The 20,672-nt window shown below is 38.8% G+C and overlaps 1 protein-coding gene across 2 annotated transcripts; it reads left to right on the plus strand.

Moving 5' to 3' along the window:
• Positions 1 to 5,224: 5,224 nt before the first annotated feature.
• On the plus strand, positions 5,225 to 19,022 carry OGFRL1 (opioid growth factor receptor like 1). 2 transcript variants are annotated; one of them, XM_045498704.1, is made up of 7 exons: positions 5,225 to 5,886; positions 9,977 to 10,063; positions 10,215 to 10,296; positions 13,575 to 13,653; positions 13,750 to 13,816; positions 13,924 to 14,069; positions 18,151 to 19,022. In XM_045498704.1, exons 1-7 carry the CDS (start codon positions 5,647 to 5,649, stop codon positions 18,809 to 18,811), a joined length of 1,362 nt encoding a protein of 453 aa, XP_045354660.1. In that variant the 5' UTR covers positions 5,225 to 5,646; the 3' UTR covers positions 18,812 to 19,022. The 2 variants fall into 2 exon arrangements, with proteins under 2 accessions (XP_045354660.1, XP_045354661.1); XM_045498705.1 differs by having other exon boundaries at positions 10,218 to 10,296.
• The last annotated feature ends 1,650 nt before the right edge of the window (positions 19,023 to 20,672 follow it).

Consider the following 20,672-nt stretch of genomic DNA (forward strand, 5'->3'; position numbering starts at 1 on the left):
CTGGGGCTGGAGGATCCACTTCCAAGGTGCCTCACCCATTTGTCTGGCAAGTTTGTGCTGCCTATTGACAGTTCTGTTCCCCACTTTGTGGGCCTCTCCACCGGTCTGCTTAAAAATCTGTAAGACAAGGCAACTGGCTTCCCTCAAGCAAGTGAGGACACAGAGGTGGAAGTTGCATGAGTTTTTATGACCTAGGCTCAGAAGTCACGTGTTAGCAAGTTCACCATACTGGTCATACAGGGCCAGCCCTCATTCAGTGTAGGAGGGGACTTTTCATGGCCATGAATATCAGGACGTGAGGATTACTAGGGCTGTCTTGGAAACCAGGTAGAATAGATGCTCAGCCATTAGAAAACAAAATTTCAAACCGAGACAGAGCCTCTGTGTAGGCACTCTTCTAAAGGTAGTTGTGAGCTAGGAAGCTGGGAAGAAACCACTGTTGCCGAACAGGATGGTGCCTCTCTTTGAAGTGATGGCCACCTGGATGGATTGTAAGTCTCCTTGCCACACACTCCCATGCCTCAGTTTTTTTCCTGACGGAGTTGCTGACAGTCTATGGGGAAATATTCTTTAACTCCATCCCCTAATCCCCAAGATAGCAAGCCCATCTCACAGAAGGCAGGACCAGTGTCTGGGATTGGTTAAGGCTTAAGCAGCCTACACTTGTCTTTGGGCAGGAGCATGACTTGGTTTCTTTGATATATTGAGGCTGCTATCAAGTCCTGGAAGAAAGTGCCAAATGCTTGCCTTTGGGTCTCTCAGCATCCCAGGGCTCAGTGACAGCATGTCTGCTGGTTCTGATATGTCCTTGTTGGGGCACCTGTGCTCTGAGTAGCCTGGAGGAGATCCATTCCTACAACCTGCCTCTGGGAATCATTTCATAAGATTAAAAGTAACTGTAGAAGAGAAGGGCAGGAACTCAGAGAAAGCCTGGAGGAACCCACGAGAGCCACATATTCCTTGGCTATAGATTTAATAACAAGCACCCTTCTGAGCTGGGGGAAAGTCTAGAATGTATTTACATATCCTTTTCATATTCAGTTACTATAATTCTTCAAATGATCAGATAAATTTAAGGGGCTAAGAACACAAATTATATAAAATAATAGCATATTTAATAGTAATTAGAAAAAGGGGATTTGGGAATACATAACTATATTCATGGAAAATAAACAATAACTTTGGAGGTGATAAGTAATATTTCTTCTTACTTTTCCTTTTTTGATTGAGGTCAAATTCCTGCATTACATGGTGTTTATACTAATTTTCTCTTAAAAATTTGAATGTTTTGTTTTAATTAAATGTGGCTAAGAAAGATGGTTTCAGTGTCTTATTTCAGTATAGCATCTTAAATTGAATACGAACCCTAAAATATGCATCTAAATGCTGCTGAATTTCCAAATAAAGACTCCAAACAAATGTTATTATTGAACAAATGTTATTCCTTTTTCAGTTTAAACAAGGCTCTATTTTTAGTCTACAGGCTGAATTTATTTGCTTAGTTATGCAAATGATGGTTTATTATCAAATTCTTGTATTAATTTCAACTTATTTCCACTGGTATCTTATTATATGCTAATCAAATACTCATAAATTCTATGAACTTTTCCCTTTATTAATAAGTTTAGAGTGATTAGTACAAAGGACTCTAAACTGTGAAAATACTCAGTATTGGATATGAATTTAGGGCTGGCCTTTGAAGTGTAAACTATTTCTTAGGAATAAATTAGTCCTTTAAAAATGTTAACTTCTCTTAGCAAACCAGCATATCGCATGGACTGTAGAATGTTCCTTTTTTCACATTTAAATATGTCTGAAATAGGATGCATCTTAGAGTTGATTGCTTCTTAGATTCCATGAAATACAATACATTATTGCTTCAGGGTATTAGCCAATACTCCAATGGTCTGAAAAAGTTGTGGAAAACACCTAATGTATGTAACCAGGATGGTCCAACCACTCAAGTCTTTTGAGGATGTCAGTTATTTACTCACTACACTTTTACTTTGCTACAAAATAATAAAAACAACAAAAACTCCTATCAAAAATAGTGGAAATAGAGTTGCTTTTGATAAAAGAGAGTAATTTTTTTTATAACACTACTTTTTTTCTCCATAGGTCTCATGTTCCTGGGAACTACTGAGAAGTTAATTCCTGAGGTTGGATAAAATGGCCTTTGATCTACTCTTTCCTTTTATTTGAAAGGCTCTTGGAGGAAATTATATAACAATAAACCTTCTTTCTTAACATCCTTAAAACACAATTCACTATAAAAAACAATTTGCTATAAAAAACAATTTAAGATATGTCACATCTGTCTTGTGTTCTATTTTAAAAAGTTTAGTTCCTAAAGGACCAGTTCCTCCTAACAATGGCCTCACCCTTCAAGGACATAGCTGGAACCATGACAAGGTTGAAAAATAGTTACATTGGAGCATGGCTATAGTATCTGTACAGCTTGGGTAGGTTCTAGATACAGGGAGTTAGAAGTTATACTTTATAATAAGACATTGTCATAGTAGTTTCTCTTTGTCCCATATATATTTATACTCTGGTTAAATTCAATACTCTGTAGATATATTAAATAGTGATTGGAGGTAACATGTACTGATAGATTAGTATCTACCTGGCACTGGCTAAGTGTTGAATGTTTTACATGAAGCATAGACATACTTCTTTAGTGTCAATGCTGGAGTGTTAAATACTCTCAAAAGTTGGGGTGATGAAAAAGTTTAGGTTTTCAGGTAGGGTAATTACTATGTATACAACCAAGACATGTAATTACTATGTATACAACCACTGTGCTTTCTGGCTGTTGAGACAGATGTCCAGAATTTTCTTAAATACATAGATTGGACACAACATGATCAATTATTGCTTTAAATTTTAAAAATTATTACTTAAGGTTGTGGAATACCTCATGTAAACTTATGTTCTTTAGAAAATATAATGCATAGCTCGGCACAAAATCTATAGCCCTAAAAAAATTGATATATTTGCCAAAAGGTGGTGGAAAAGGTAAGGATTTAATTGTAGTAGTTGTATACACAAACACGTATAGGTTTGTGCAGACACTATGCCATCATCTAGTGCTGTATAACAAATTACTGCAAAATTTAGTGACTTAACACATCAGTCACTTTATTATATTTCACTATTTTGAAGGTTAGGAATTGGAGCAGGGGTCTGCTGAGGAACAAAGTTTGCTTTGTTCCACACAGCATCAATGGAGGTCACTGAGAAGTATTCAGTTGGTGGAGGGTCTGGTCAGGAAGATCCAATAAAAGCTAGCAGGCTTCAGCAGGGGATGCTGGAAGGCAGGGTTCAGCTGGGACTAGTGGCTTGAAGACATACACAGTGGCCTTTCCAGCATGGCAGTCTCATAATAAACTTCGTATATGGCGGCTCAGGCCTACCAGAGAATATGTTCCAAGAAAACAGAGTAGAAGATGCAAGTCTCATTGTGGCTTAACCTTGAAAATTCAGGATAGTCTATTTTTGAAAATCCTCCATATTCTAATTTCCAAAGCAATCCACTGAGGTCAGCCCCCATTTAAGGGGTAAGGAATTAGACTCTATCTCTCAATGGAAGGAAAGCAAAGAATATGAGGCCAACTTTAATCTACATAAAACTAGACCAACTGATTAGGCACCTGGGCACAGCAATTATCCCTAGACTCCCTCTGTCTGGAATGCTTATGGCTGGATGGACAGCGTTTACTTCTGCAATGTGGTCTGGTTCTCTGCCAATGGAAGATGCATCCAAATCCCCAGATATGAGCAGTTGGATTCATGTGTTCTACTGCTGCTCCATTTTTTCTTCACTGAGCCATTATGATCAAAAAAAGTCTTTGTGTAAGTTTTTTTGTTTTTTTAAGTGTCTCTTATTTATTAGTTTTAGAGCTTTTCCCAGTCATGGACTACAGAAAATGAGAGCTTTAAGGGACCCCAGAAATAAAATCTGGTCCTACTTTTGAGAGAGAGAGATAGAGAGCATGAGTGGGGGAGGGGCAGAGAGAGATAGAGACACAGAATCCCAAGCAGGCTCCAGGCTCTGAGCTGTCAGCACAGAGCCTGATGTGGGGCTTGAACTCATGGACTGCGAGATCATGACCTGAGCTGAAGTCAGATGCTTAACTGACTGAACCACCCGGGTGTCCCAAATCTGGCTCTATTTTATAGTTGAGGTTTAGGTTTAAAGTTAGGTTTAAAGTAGGTCACAGTTTGTGACCTGTCCAAGGTCAGAAACTGATTAGGGACAGAGCCACAGCTGGGATCTCCTGCAGCATGCTTGAAGGGAGGCAAACCTGATTTATCTATAGAATGGGTACTCTGTTCACCTGATTGTTTCCCCTAGAAATAGACCATTGGCTTTGATTCAGTCTCCCATTTTATCATGAAATATTTAAAAAGAAACTACTTACTTTAAGTGCACCAATTTATAAGACATAATCTTATATATCTAACCTATTTTCTCAGTTCCTATTCAATAAATGTTTACCAAGTACCTGCCAAGTTGTGGTATATATACACAGTTGTGGTATATATACACAGACATGACTGCTTTCAAGAGGTTGTCTTTCCAGTTAGAAGGCCATAACACAAAGTTTACACTAGTCACTTTGCTGTGGGATATTGAATTCACCATGCTATTTTATCTTTAAGTATTTCTAGAACATGTTTTCCCTCCTCCTTTCATTTACAGAACAGACCAAGAGGACTACGATTCTGAGTTTTTATTCTACTCAGAGTATAGATTTGGAGTGGGTAATAGTAATAACAATCCACAGATCAATGAAGAAGTTTAGCTATTATTGCTCCTTTTGTTTCAAGAGATGTTTGCTCATTAGATGAGGTGACAGATAGCTTTGACTTTATCTAGTCCATGGGGTCTCTAGGTGGCTGCCCTAAATACCTGCAGTCGTGGTAGCTGGGATTTTCTGTTGATGTGTGGTGCCCCATCACCATTAGCTTTTGTCTTCTTCTGCTGTGGCTAATTTATCTTTTTCCCGGACCAGCCAGGAGAGGGGGAGGAGGTGTGGACAGGACTGGCCTCCAGACTGTGTTAACTGTCTTCGATAACACGTCCACCCCAGCCGTGGCTCCCCGAGCTGGGCGGGACCACTCTTCCCGCTCAGCTGGGAGGAGCCCCAAGCTGGTTGCCCTGCCTGGGTAGGGGTGGAGAGGAGCGGGTGAATAGCAGCAGATCCCGATCCTTCCCTGGAGACGTCAAAGGCCCCGCGAAGGCAGGCCTTCCGGGGAAGTGGGGGGAAGGGGAAAGTGAGGTGTGTCCCCAGGGCTGAGGCTGTCAGCGCTCAGGCCAGGTGGGGGTGGGGAGAGTGGAGGCACTACGCTCCCCAGGGATCCGGGCCGGCGCCGGTTCCCGCGGGTGGGGAGAGGAAGGAACCAGATGGGCGGGTTCAAGCGTCGGCGGCGGCGGTCCCGGGGCCGCCGGCTCCTCCCCGCGAGTGTGCCTGTCTGCCGCTCGCCGCGCTGAGGCAGTGCGGTGGCGGGCGGGCCGAGGCTGCCGCCCAGCGCCCTGGCCGCGGCCATGCCCGGGCCCTAGCGCGCCTGCCGCAGCCCGCGCCCCGCGCCCCGTCCCGCGCTCCGCAGCCCGCCAGCCCCGCGCCCGCCGCCGCCTCTTCAATGGGCAACCTGCTCGGCGGGGTCAGCTTCCGCGAGCCCACCACCGTGGAGGACTGCGACTCCACCTGGCAGACGGACTCGGAGCCCGAGCCCGAGGAGCCCGGGCCGGGCGGCGGCGGCGGCGGCGAGGGCCCGGGGCAGGAGCCCGAGCAGCCTGCGCAGCCCCCGGAGCGAGCGGGCGGGCGGCCCCGCGCCAGCCCCGCGCCGGACGGAGACGCCGAGGCGGCGGGCGCCGAGCAGGTACGCGGCCCCGCGGTGGCCTCGGCCCGGGCCGGGGCGCCCCTGCCCCGGGAGGAAGGACGTCCCCGGGGGCCGGAGCAAACGCCGAGCGACCCCTGTACACGGAGGGCAGGGGCGCCGGCGGCTGCCGGTCCTTTGCGGCCAGACCCCTCCGCTCCGGCCGCCGTCCCGCAGCCCCGCGGACCTGGGGGCCTGCGGTGCCGGAGCCTTTCGCTGCCGGCCTGGGGCCTGACCGCGGGCACTAGGAGAAAGTCCCTGAGGGGAGAACCCAACTTGAATGGGTGTTTTCTTTGCCTCTGCGGCGCAGCTGGGTGCTGCGAAGGTGGGGTGGGAGGAACCTGTCTAAAAATAGAGGATTGTGAAAACCGGTCTAGTGCGTGTCATTGGGAAAAATTACCCAGAATAAGGTGGGACTGCAAGTGAGGAGCAGTGAGCACCCTCCCCTACCGTGGGGTTTACAGCCATTCAGAGTATGGTAGGAGACCCCCATCCGAAGTTAAAACGCCCCAAGTAAGGCCTTTCAACCGAGGAGTTCAGGGCACTCTGCAGAACTCTTGTATCACCCAGAGACTTGTTGATCCAACTGTCCTTAAATCATTTGGCTAATACAGTTTGGAGGAGAGGTTAGTAAATAGTTAAATATTCCCTATTAACCTCTGACGGACTGAAAATAATTCAGAAAACTTTAGAAAGGGGGGACTGTTTAGCCAGCCCTCTGGAGAAGTGCGCATCCTAGAGGTATGTTAAGGTTTGTGGTTCTGTATTAGGCCCTCCTCCTTATAGCTAGGGGGAAATGAGAGTGAAAAAAAAAAAAAAAAAAAAAATGGAGCCCAAAGTCAAATATGACCACTGGTTGCTTGACTGGAGTAAAGGAGTCATCACCTAAATATTACAGCCAAGGCTGCCTCCTTCATCTGGATGATCATCTCTGTTTAGATGAGGAGGAGACAAAGTCTTAGTGCAGGCTCTATGCTAAACGCGCTGTTTCAGTCACCTGCGATTTCGGGGGTTGGGTGGGAGTTGCTGTTTTTAATCCCCATTTTAGACAAACCTGAGGCTTAGAGAGTAGAAGCTTGCCCAAGAATACTCAGGGAGAGAATGATGCAAACCCAAGTATGTCTGTGACCAATGTAGAACCTTTAACCTGTCAATATTGTGCGGATCCCCTTGTCCCTTGTGCTCTGGATTGCTGATGGGTCATTTTGAATTGCAAATTCAACCCTCAAAAAGTATTAGAGGCTAGGTTCCAGTTTTTCTCTTTCTCTTGTCTCCCAATTAAGTAACCTTCTCAAAGAAGTCTGGGCTATCAAAAAATTCCAGCCCAGATTCAATCCAGCTAACCAGGTCCCTCTGTATAAAACAGTTTCAGAATTAATGTTTCAGTTAATTGTGAACCCAGAAAATGGTAGACCACAGCAGCCCTCCCTTTTCCCCTTTAGTGATTTATTTTTGTTAGTGTCACCATTTAACTTCTTTTAAAAATCTCCTTTTTATTTTTGCTTTTGTTCCCTCTCCCCATAGTCATTTGCAAGTACTACTGGAGCTACCTTTAGAATATATCCCAGTCTGACTACTTCTTACCTCCTAGGAATACCTGCTGTATTCCTAGTTCAAGTGAATATTTAACAAATGATGGCGCCAATAAGTAAGATGAGTAAGTCTAGGGAAAAAGCATCATCAGAGGTTAAATTAAGAATTCCCTTGAATTTTATATCCTCTTGGACGTCTAAGTGGAGTTCTTAACTATATCGATGAATGGAGCCTTAGTCCAGAACTGCAGTCATCAGTCTGTTGGTGGTGTGGAAAGTCAGGGGAGATATGTGGTCATTAAGGAGTGATGAGGAATAAGGACTAAACCCTGGGCACTCCTCAATTTGGAACCTATGCAGAAGAGGAGGAGCTAAAGAGAAGGTTGACAAGGGACAACCAATGAGATAGGAAGAAACCAGGAGAGGTGTGACATCTGACAGTGTTGCAGGAAGGAGGGAGATATTTCACGGGCCCAGTGCTGCTGGGAGGTTGCCTGAGTTGAGCACTGAGAAATGGTTTGGTAAAATGGAGATTAGTTAGTGACATTGAAAGAGCCATTTTGATGGAATGCTGAGGATGAAAACCTGATTGGGGTGTGTCATGGGAGAAGAGGAGGAGATAGGGGTTATGCACAATTGTTTGGTGATATTTTATCAAAACAGGAAGCAGAGCTATGGCTCTGTATTTGAAGGGAGATTTGGGTCAAGGAAGATTGTATATGTTTAAGCTTAGAAATTGTACACATATGTCTGCTGAGGGGAATGATCCAGAAGAGTGAGAAATTTTGATGATGCAGGGAATAGGAACAATATATTAAGGAACAAAATCCTTGACTGGGCAGTGAGAGGGGAAAGGGTAGAGATTCCAAAAGGAGCAGAAGCTGGAGAAACAAAGACAGATGCTTGCAGGTTGGTACATTTAGAGGTTGGAGGCTGCAGTCATTCTCATAATAATCTGGAGAAATAGTTAGGGCATGAGTCATTATCTTTGTTTCACAGATAATAAAATTAAGATTCAGTTAAGTGGTGTGCTTAAGCCTCACAAATAAGTAACAGAGTTAAGACAGCCCAAGTCTTGGGCTGTTGACATTATACCCAGGTTTCTATAATGCTCCTTCACTTTTAGTGGAGCTGAAATGGATTCATGCCTAATTAGTTGGACTTGCAGCCCAGAGCCTGGAATTCCACATCCTGTGCTGTCACTGAGCTTGAGGGCCTTGTTGAACTTCTCTAAGGCTGGGTTACCTTGTTTCTAAGAGGGAAACACTAATATCTGCCATCCAGGTGTGTCGTAAAAATCAAATGAAATAATATACATGTAAGTGCTTTGTAAATGGGAAAAGTGCTTTCTGTACAAATGTAAGATGATGATTCATATGGTTGTAGCTCAGGCTAAATAGATTCAGAAACTTGCTAGGCAGAGCTATTTTGAACGTGTGGCAAGGACCAGAATTTAAGCTTTTCCTTGCTTATGTAACATGACAGAGTAGCTAATGTTAAACATCAGAGGATTTGGTGTTAAAGTAAGTATCTCTATACTTGTAGTAATAGTGAGAATCACACCACTTGAAAAATGTGTGAAAATTGCTTGGAGGATGCTAATCTGTCAATACAGATGGGGGTGGGGGATGATGAGAAAGGGATTTGGGAGGTGAAGCTCTTAATGAATATTCAGACCTAAACATTGTCTTCTGTTTCATTATTGTTATCTGTCTTATTGTCCTGGATGACATGGGACACAAAGCACTTTCTTAATACATTATAACAATACATATAGTTAGAGAATTTAAATCCATTATATTGACCTGTATCTTATACTTTTAAAATCATTATGGTGGTGAGAATTTTTATAAGTTAAATAGTATGGATGAACTACCACACATAAGTTACTACAATCTGAAGTTCATTCCATTTGAGAGCTTTTACTGCTTTGTGTATGTATATTATAAATTTGCTGATTTATGTCACATAGTGTTATCACTGGATTAACAGATTATTCATGCCTTTGTATACTTGTTATGGTGCAATAAAGGATGGAGTTTAGAAAGCTATTTAGGTTGTTTTAAAAATCCCCTTTCCCTTTCATGAGTATTATTTGCCTTTAAGTTCAGCTAAATGTTGCAAATCAATGATAATTTTCTTTGTAGAATTTATTTTCTTAACAATTTTTTAATATTATGTATTCAAAAATAATTTTGGTCATAGAACCACTTGTGTAATCTCTGGTAAGGTAAATGTCTTAAATTCATTTTGAGTTCTATTTCTAATGAGTATTAATCTAGAACATTTGGCCTCCATAGGCTTTGGTGAATAGTATCGTTTTTTATTTAGTAAAACATTTTAGGACAAATGTTATTGGGTTCAAATCAGGCAAATAGAATGCCAACAAATGTTGCTAGTAGGCATCATTAAAAGCAAATGTATAATATTGTCATTATTCTGAACAGCTCGACACTTTTCAGGCTTTCCTTATGGATGTTCATTATTTTAGGTGTTCTAGAAATTTCTCAGTGAAATTATTGTGCTTCAACATGTAAATGGAATTTTACTTTTCATTTTAGGGTGGTGATTCCACTGAAGCAACTGCCAAACCAAAGAGAAGCTTTTATGCTGCGAGGGATTTGTACAAATACCGACATCAGTACCCAGTAAGAGTATAGAATGTTTTTTTCTACAATGTAAAATATTTCCCTTCTGTTTTTGTTATTTTGTGGTGCTAGTGAGCAAACATGCAAGAAGGGTCCTTGTGCCTTTTTTATATGTCCATATGCTGGAGATTGATGTATTTTTTTCCTTTAGCAGAACTTCAAAGATATCCGATATCAAAATGACTTGAGCAATCTTCGTTTTTATAAGAATAAAATTCCTTTTAAGCCAGATGGTGAGTAATCTGCTACCTTGGTAAAAAGCAAATGTTACATAATAACATACACCTAGTTATTCTTTGTTTATTCTGTGGTCAGTACATTCTTAATGCATTTGTTCATTGGTTGGCTTTACTTTGCTATGTAGTCTAAGGTGTCCCCAAAGCCCTAGACCCTAGACTTGTGAACTTCCACTTGGCAAATTCTAGAGGAATAACTGTGGATTAGCAATACTTTCCCACCATTTGTTCACAGGGGCTATTGTCTTAAAGGTAGTGGGGGCCACTTTTGTGAGAGGGAAAGAGATGACATTTATAGAATCATAAAATACTAGATTATTAAGAAACCTTAGAGGAGATCAGATTAATCTTCCTTATTTTATTTTATTTTATTTTATTTTATTTTATTTTATGTTATTTTATTTTATTTTATTTTTTTAATCTTCCTTATTTTAAAGATGAGGTCACTGGGTCTTAAAGCTTGAATGACTGACTTGTCTGGTCACTCGATTATAGGGCTGGGTCTAGGATCCACAGTTCAGTATTTTTTTTACTATGCCATAGCCCCAAATTATTTAGAACATAATTGAAAAGTAATATTTGTATTAGAATGATCTTTCCTGTTGATTTTTAGATTCAGGGGTCAGGGGGTCCTGGCAGTCTCAGTTCACTGTTCCAATATCCTGGGAAGGGAACTACAGAGACACTACATCTCCATTCAACCCTGCCAAATAAACTGCCTCCTCCTTCACAATTCTACAATTACCCTTGTAAGATCTTTTCTAAGATTCTCCCCCTATAGGGAGAGGATGCATCCACTGTGGTAATATGCATATTTCACCAAAGTACCATGCTGTGGTTCATGATGGACATCCTAATTTTATCCAGGTCAAACCAGCAAAGTTGGCTTTTCTCCTTGCCCTTATCTCTGTGAAGTGACCAGATGGCCCTGGCTTCTGCTCTTTGCTCTTAGTGGAATCTGAGCCAAATCTGCAGCCAAGTGAGTCAGGGAATGAGGGTCATAGATTGCAAAGCTTTCCAAGTAGCCGGACTGTGTATTCTTTGGTGAACAAACTGGAGGAAGGCTGTCTGAAGGGTGGATGGCATGTTGGGAGGAGGAATTCCCTGTACTGTGCACTGAGAGATGCACCAGTTAGGAGTTAGGACTTAAGAACATTGCTCCAATGGCCAAATCCACTGGTCTTGAATTAATTTAATGTTAATTAAAGTGTCCCAAAAGTTTGCTGAGACTTGGGAGGAAACCTCTGGATAAAAGTGTTCTGTTGTATTTACTAATGATAAAAACACACTGTTTTATTTACTAATTGAAATAATGTTAATTAAATTATTAGGGTTTTTTAGGACCTGGGGCAAGAAAACCTTCAGAAGAAATGCAATGATTGTTAATTTGACTCTGATTTGAATTTAATAAAATTCACCTAAAGTAATGCCTTCAAATATTAAAAACATTGAACATGAGAGTACTTAACTGAATTATTTTTGTATTTCTAGTAGTGAATTTATTTTTGAGGTAGTAATTTAAAGTAATAAATTCAAACATTGTTACTAATTTTTTGTAATTTTTATCACAAAATTTACTTTGAAATTATGTAAGGTTGGTGGGAGTCAGGAGTTTATCTAAGGTCACGTAAAATGTGTTCTAGTTTATTATATAAATTACACCAACTCACACCATTTCCTGTCGTGTGGGTGTATCCACACACATACATATACACTTGCCAATAAGCGTAAGCCTGCACTGATGTATTTTACTTGTGTAAGTAGGTGGAGGGGTAGTTGGAAGGGAGATTATGGAGGTAAATAGTTTTAAATTGCTGATAAAGCCAATAGTATGATTCAAAAACAACTTTTTACTCAGCCTTCCAAGAGTAGGCCTCAACTACAAACTGGTGATCTCTGGAAGAAACAAGAATGAGATGAGTTATATTTAGAGAAATATTTTGTGTTGTTGTTTTTTTTTTTCCTTAAAATTGATTAACTGGCCACATAGTCAATTGTGAGGACATAGAATTTGAGAAGCAGGAGGATGTTGTTATACAGTTGACCCTTGAGCAGTATAGGGGTTATGGGTGCCAACCCCGTGCAGTCAAATATCCGTGTGTAACTTTTGACTCCCCAAAATTTAACTGCTGATAGCCTACTGTTGACTTTAAGCCTTAACAATAGCATAAACACTTGATTAATGCATATTTTGTTATGTGATATGCATTATATACTGTATTCTTACAATACAGTTCAAACCCATGTTGTTCAGGGTCAACTGTAATAAGTTCTTATGAGGAAACAATAAAATGTGGTGAAGAGGACTTACTTTTTGGAAACAGAAAGACCTGTGTTCTATTCCTACATTTAGTCTTTTGTTAGTGTGTGACTTTGAACAAATCACATAATGTCCTCATTAGTAAAATGGGGATAATAGTACTGGTTTGGGAGAGTTCTGTGAAGAGTAAGCTGGATGATATATACTGTATGTAATTTGGGTCCTTTTTCTTCCATTTTTCCTTCTTCCCTTCTCTTTTTTCTCGCCTCTTATTCCTTTTTTTTTTTTCCTGGCCTACATTCCTTTTTTTTTTTTTTTTTTTTTGTCCACATTCCATTTTGATCCCGTCTTGTATTTAAAGAACTATATGACCATCTAGGGCAGGGGTTGGCAAACTTTTTCTGTACAAGGCCAGGTAGTGAATATTTTCAGGTGTGTGGGCCATTAGTCTTTATTGCAACTACTCAACTCTACTATTGTAGTGTAAAATATATAAATGTGAATGTGCATGGCTGTGTTCCAATAAAACTTTATAAAACAGATGGCAGACCGTACTTTGTCAGCCTCTGCTTTAGAGTAACACTGATAGACTTTCTGTGATTTGTGGTGCCACTGATTTTTTAAAAATTAGGCTTATTACATAACTGAGCATATGGCATAAGGTATTTTTCTTTTGAAAGCATTATTTTTGTGGGGGTCCTTGGTGGCTCAGTTGGTTAAGCATCTGACTCTGGATTTTGGCTCAGGTCATGATCTCACAGTTCCTGGGATGCCCCACATTGAGCTCTGTGCTGACAGAGCAAAGCCTGCTTGGGATTCTCTCTCTCCCTCTCTCTGTCCCTCCCCCATTTGCACTGTCTTTCTGAAAATAAATAAATAAACATTTTTTAAAAACAATATTTTCACATGCTATAATTACATTTCAGAGGTTTTAATATAAAGATTGATTAAATATTAAAATGTCATCAACAGTGTCTTAAATGTCTGGCTCATTTTCTAAATGTTTACTGTCTAGGTGTTTACATTGAAGAAGTTCTAAATAAGTGGAAAGGAGATTATGAAAAGCTGGAGCACAATCACACTTACATTCAATGGTCAGTTACATTTATGTGTCTTGAACCATGTCCTATTTAATCATGTATGTTTTTCAGATAGCATTAATATAATAATATTATTTTTCTAAAAAATAGGCTTTTCCCCCTGAGAGAACAAGGCTTGAATTTTTATGCTAAAGAATTAACTACATATGAAATTGAGGTAATGCAAGCTCATTTCATTTTATATGCGATGACCAAATAATATTGCTATTTTATTGTCCTGGTAACTATTGAATCATTTCAGCTGACTTTTTTTCTCCCCCTTAGGAATTCAAAAAAACGAAAGAAGCAATTAAAAGATTCCTCCTGGCTTATAAGATGATGTTAGAATTTTTTGGAATAAAACTGGTTGATAAAACTGGAAATGTTGCTCGTGCTGTTAACTGGCAGGAAAGATTTCAGCATCTGAATGAGTAAGTAAAGCCCCAACGGCACACCAGGGGCCAGCATGTTATCTTTTCTTGGTTAGAATTCTCCGTGGAACATAGGAACAGCTAACTAGTAGATGGACCCAGGAATCTGAATGCAAAAGCTAGTCTGAAATGCATTTTATTCCTTGTCCCATCTAAAGCACAAAAAAATAGCTATAAGAAAGAGTGAAATTCCAGGTAGAAATAAGGCCATTCTGCTTCATAGCTCTTTTGTTTCCTGAAACCTCTCTACTGCCCAAAGCCAAGTGTGGCCTCTCTCCCTCTTTATAGCATGTATCTTGGCATTTGTACTTATTTTGTGTATGCATTTTTCCAGCTCCCCTCGGCTAGTCCGTGAGCTTCTTGTGGCACAGTCTGTTCCTCAAGCATGGTACCTTCTTAGACTAAATCTATAAATGAAGCCTATGACGTAAAAAAATCATTTTATAAGAAGGAAATGGGCTTGTACGTTTCTAAAAAAGGGGGAAAATTAGAATCGTCATTGTTTAAGTAAAAACAAAAGCCCATTTTTGCTTAAATCCTAAAATCTGTGAAGAGAATTTTAACATAGTTTATTTGGAATTGATTTGCTGTTTTTTTTTGTTTTTTTTTTGCCTGGATATTTATAACTTTCATTAATACTTATACCCAGAGTTTATTTTTCTTAGTATTTTCTTTGTATGCAAACTGAATTTTTTTCATTTTAATTATAGGGTGGCTTATGAATGCTGGACCATAAAACCAGCAGCTTTAAAGCATTTTTTTTAAGCACATTATAATTAGCTGAACTGGGCAAGTACTAAGAGAAAAAAAAAAAAGCTAACCTAAGAAATTTTTCTTTGCTGAAAAGAGTTTTGAGCATCAATTAACTGAATTTTTTGGTGTTTTTCTAGAACTTTCATCTTGCTTTGCTAAAATGAGTATAAGTATTAATGTTTAAGCCTTCTTTTTACTTTATTAGTTATAATCAACACTATTAAAATGGTAGCTTGTACTAAAACACTGAAGATATGGGCGTAAAGCTTTATGATCCTGACTAGAAGACCCATTAACTCATAACTCAAGTTAAATTTGATATATATAGGGCACTTATAGCAGAAGTATATTAAGCCTCTGCCTAAGCAATGCGGGTCGCTGTCTTTGCACAGAATTTCTAAGCACTTAATGTCCCACTGTCAATGAAAGCTGTATGCAAATAGCCTATTGACATTTAGGATGGTAAACTTTTATTTTAGAGAATCTCCATCCCCAACTTGTTAATTTTGGTTGGAATAGAAATCTTGTTTAGTAACTGTTTGTTGAATGAATAAACACTGAACAAAATAACATTTGCCAGCTTAAATCCTCCTTGGGGTTTTATTTTCAGATCCTCTAACTGACAGTTGGAAACAGAACCCTTCTGAAGGTTTTAATTAAAATGATCTCCTGGCTTGGGTCAGGAGAAAGGAGCCTGAATTAACTGTCATATTCCCTTTGCCTCATTCAGATCCTTTTCTTTCTGCCACCCACTGTCTCTCGTTTTTCTTTCCCTGGGTGTTGCACAGAGCTTTTATTTGTGTTTTAATCTGTATGACATCTTGAGTTTTTTAGAGTAGGCAGGAAACTCAATATATTTATAGTAGCCCAGCAGACCAAAAAAAAAACTGAATGAAAGTGAAATGAAATAATGTTCAGTGAACAAGTGACCATGACTAAAAGAAGTGAAATATTTTTGAACATGAGAATACAAACATATAGACTAACCACTAAGCTGTATTTCCAGTTTTATTTGTAATCACCTTAGATTACTGAGCCATATTTTAGACCCTGGAATTGCTTCTAACTTTTATCTCCTGTCTCCTGGTTCTTGCCTTTTGTGTATTCTCTCTTCACCTACCTAGTCTTCCTGACTTTTTCAGGGCTATTTACTGCCTTTACTTCTGTTGGGAAGCCCAGCTTCTCCCTTTTATCTGCTTTGCAACCCCAGAGGCTGCTTACAATATTGGGTGGGTTTCAGCTGGTGTCCTCTCTTCCTTTTTGTCTTCATCTGCGAAATTTATTTCAAATCATACTGACACACTCAATTTCTTTCTTGTACAATTTTGTTCCATAGTCCTGATTTTCATTCTCTTGAACTCAGTGTAAATATTGGGTTGTTGTGTACATATTTTATGTAATGTAAATAGTTTAAATTGAAGAGTGTATAGATACAGATAAATGTGTACAGAAATTTTATCTTGGTCATTCGTCTTCGACTGGATGTTTGCAATTGAGCTGGTTGCAAACATAGAAAATTTTGTTGGATCATATAACTCATCTTTGGGATTTTTTAGGAAAAATGTTCCCTCGCTTTTCCATGTATCTCTTTTTCATAGATTTATGAAGCAGATGTTGCTTAAGTTTTGGGAGAGTATAAACCCCATACTAACCTAATACTAAGTCATCTCTGCTGTTAATGGCAGATTGTCTTAACCTCATTCAAATTTGTGTTGTCTCAGAAGACTCTTAACTTCTCCACTATTAAAAAATATAGATTCATGAGGCTGAACTATATCTCTGCTGTGTTTTACCTTTTGGCCTCAAAGAGTTGAATATTAAGATAATACTTTTGTAGGAAACATCCAGAAGAATGGGGATGATAAAAACTGCCCGACTTGTCTTTTTCAGTGTTTATCTATCCTGACTCATTAAGAATTTTGTTTTGTCCAGACAAACTTTATTATTAAAATGTAAGGCTATAGAACCACCCCCTTTTGTCCCTCAAGTAATTTAACATCCTTCTTCACCCTTCCCAAATAATTAGCTAGTTATTTATAAGTGAAATGCTGTAAGTACTTCTGGAAACCAAAGCAGGTATATGCATTGCTTGTATAAAGTTCAATGTCTGATGTATAAAACAGATTTTAGGAAGTTAGAAATAAGTGGTTGTTATGGTTGCGTGTCAATATTGGGTAAATAAATACCTGAGCTGCTGATGACACATGATTAATATGTGTAGCTGAAGATTCTTTTAGGATGTGGCCAGGTATTTGTAAATGAGGCAACTATTGGCCCAGTGATGTAAGGTAGGTATATTATGAATTGTGATAGATAAGCTTGAAAAGCATTCATCTGATAACGGCCTTAGTTTGAGGACAGAGAAGAAGTTTGTGCAATTTGGGAAAAAAGGCATCTTTGGAGTCTATGCCATTAGAAGCAAAATTTAAAATTCTCCGGGAAAAAGAAGGAGAGAGAAGGCATGGATGGAAGACAATTAGGTAATTATGTGGGGATAGGTACATATATGGTGGTCCTTAGTACCAGATTTAAATAATAGCAATAATATTGATTTTAAATAGTATCTAGTATTTTTTAAGTTCTACATGCCCTGAACATGTCTCAACTCATTTTATTCTTATAAAAGTCCATTGAAATATTGGCCATTTCCCCTACTTTACAGGTGAGCATATTGAGTCAGAAGAAGATACCATAATTTCTTATAGCTGTATGTGGCAGAGCCATGGTATAAACTCCAGGTCTGACTTCAGAGCCCATGCCGTTAACTGTGTTCTGCTAAATAAGTCAGTTTTGCAGCCTTTGTCAGAATTGTTCCAGTAAAGTAGAGTGGATTTTGTTGCTTACCTTATGACTTGGCCAGTGTGGTGGATTTTTCTGACACTCTAAATCATACCTTCAGCTGATAGCTGATGTTGCATTCATGTTTGGGACTAGTTACCTGTGGTGGGCACGGTACAGCAGGCGTCGTTGCAAATAAATGCTCTAGTAGATCACATCCTCAGTGTATTTAACATTAAACAACAATTCAACATGAGTGGGAATAAATTTTAGATCTAAATATCTCTCAAATATGAAGAACTGAAGAAACAAGAGGAATTTATATTTCACATTTGAATTTCACATAGATTGGCATTACATTGAGGTATAAGAGTTTAATAACTTCTCATTTATCCTTCTTATGGTGTCTAATATGACTTTCACTAAAATCGTAATGCACATTTCCATGGCTTACAGTTCCACTAAAAATGATTTTTCTAATACTTTTTATTCCCCTACTTTCCCTCACCTGATTTCCCCGCTACATTTTTTGTTCAATCCTCTCTTCCAGGTCCCAGCACAACTATTTACGAATCACTCGTATTCTCAAAAGCCTTGGTGAGCTTGGATATGAAAGTTTTAAATCTCCTCTTGTAAAATTTATTCTTCATGAAGCTCTTGTAGAAAACACTATTCCCAATATTAAACAGAGTGCTCTGGAGTATTTTGTTTATACAATTAGAGACAGGAGAGAGAGGAGAAAGCTCCTACGGTTTGCCCAGAAACATTACACGCCTTCAGAGAATTTTATCTGGGGACCGCCGAGGAAAGAACAGTCAGAGGGAAGCAAAGCCCAGAAATTGCCTGCCCCTCCCACCTCTGGTCATATCAGTCAAACTTCTATGCACAAAAAATCCAAGGACTCTAAAAATTCCTCCTCAGCTATTCATTTGAATAGCAAAACAGCTGAAGAAAAAAAAGCGGCACCTGGAGGGGCTGGAGAAGAGGCAGACAGGCCTAGCACAGAGCCCAGCAGTGAAGCCACCAAGTCAAAGACAGAGGACGGTAATGCTGAAAATTCAAATTCTCAACTGGAAAAAGCAGTCAGCCATCCTATAGAGAGGAAGGAGATTGCAATTCCTCCTGAAAAAGATGAAGAAGGTGAAAACCACAACAAAGACTGTGAAAATCCTGGAAATACAGGCTCCCCTGATGATGTACCATCACAGTGAATTATCAGAAAACCCACAAACGTGTATAGGTAAGGGAGGAAAAACTGTACAATATATCCTGAAGAACAGAGGTCATTTCAAATTTTAGCTGTCTGTTTGTAATTTCTGTTGTAAACAGTTTGTTGTTGGTTTTTTATTTTGAATGATAATGAATTTAATATTTAGTAAGAAGTTTTAAGCAAGACCCAATAAATGAATGTATTCTCTAACACTTTTAGGATGTGAGTTTCCAAGTTCTGTACATAATAATTGCTTTTAAATTATTTTCAGTGTATGTGGAAATAATCATGTAGTATTTGATATATCAAATAAATTCTTTTGGGAGATTATGGTCTACATGAAGAAAATCAAGAGGATAAATTTCATTATTTTGCCACATAATTGCCCAATTTATGGGTTCATAAAGCTGGGAAAACAAATTTAGTCGATTCACATGTATTCAGAAAGTAATTTGGAATCTTCATTACAACACCTCAAGATGTTTCTTTTTAAATTCTGGTATGTGAAATGGATATTCTTAGGAAGCCATAATCACCCAGCCCATTTCTTGGGCTTCCCACTGTCCTTTCCTCTTTTCCTGTCTCTGCACTTGCCTTCATTTGCCATCTTTGTAGGCCAGCATGTGCATTTCTAGGGTACGTTCCAGTGATCCCCTGTACTGAAATTTAAATCAAACAGAGGGGCACTTTTAACTGTATGATATCAAGAATTTGCTTTTTTAAAATAATAAAAATGTTTTTCTATGTTAAATGCTTAAAAACAAATTTTGATGCAAAAGTCCAAGAAAAGGATTTTGCTTTTATGGCTGTTCCATATAAATTCGGTGCTTGTTTCTGAATGCAAATGACTAAAGAATTCAAAAATAAGGAAAGAAAATACACATTTTTAAATAGCATGCTTCTTACACTGGTAACAAGGTCGTGGTCCCTAAAACCTTGACTGTCTCAGTGTTCTGTGGGCTGTGAAATTAACAATATTGCTTAGTCCAGTGTATCTTTAAAAAAGAAAACAATTTGATGTATCTCTAAGTAGTCAAACCTTGAAATTCAGAAGATTTAAAATTCTGTATTCTCATTTTTAGCAAGCACTTATTGCGTTAATATTGGTTAAGAGTACGTAGTTTTACTTTCTGTAATATTATTACTAATGTTACACATCAGAAAATAATCACTGTGGTGAGAACTTCAAAGCATACATACAAATATAGTTAAAGCAATTAATAGAAAAAAATTCACTGTCATTTAGAGAAGAATTGGCAATTGTGGGTCTCTTGGGCTTTTAGAGTCACTTTAACCCCCAGAGAATTTTTACTGTGTCCTATTTGTTAGTCACATCATATCATCCTCTGTTAACCTTTACAATTGGGGGATTTCCAGAAGAGGATTTCTAGAAAATATACCAATTGTATGCCTTTAGAAGTGTGATTTTATTGCTTTGAAGTTTACATGAAGCATCATAGTTGCTAAAACTTGAGTTTTTAATATATTATTAACCAAGTTGTATATCATATTCCAGTTATAAAGCATCTTCTCATTTCTGGTTCCCAGAGTATCCCAATTTTTGCTTTCTACTTTCTACAAAAGCAGAAACAATTCTGCTTTTGCATTTCAATTTCTTTTTTGTATGGGCCCTGTAATGTGCTGCTTATAGCAATGTCCCCATAGAGCTCAAAAAACAGTTTTACAGGGTAAGATGAGAGTAGTTGTTACATTGAGCTGAACTGTAGGAACATGATTAATTCAAAATATCTTAGCAATTTTGAATACATGAAAAAGTGTTCAGACTGCTTTCTAAGTGCAAAATATTTAAAATTTGTGACTAGATATTAAAATATTAATAAACAGTGGACAGAGACTAAAAT

The sequence above is a fragment of the Leopardus geoffroyi genome, chromosome B2, assembly GCF_018350155.1.
Source record: "Leopardus geoffroyi isolate Oge1 chromosome B2, O.geoffroyi_Oge1_pat1.0, whole genome shotgun sequence".
NCBI classification, from domain to species: domain Eukaryota; kingdom Metazoa; phylum Chordata; class Mammalia; order Carnivora; family Felidae; genus Leopardus; species Leopardus geoffroyi.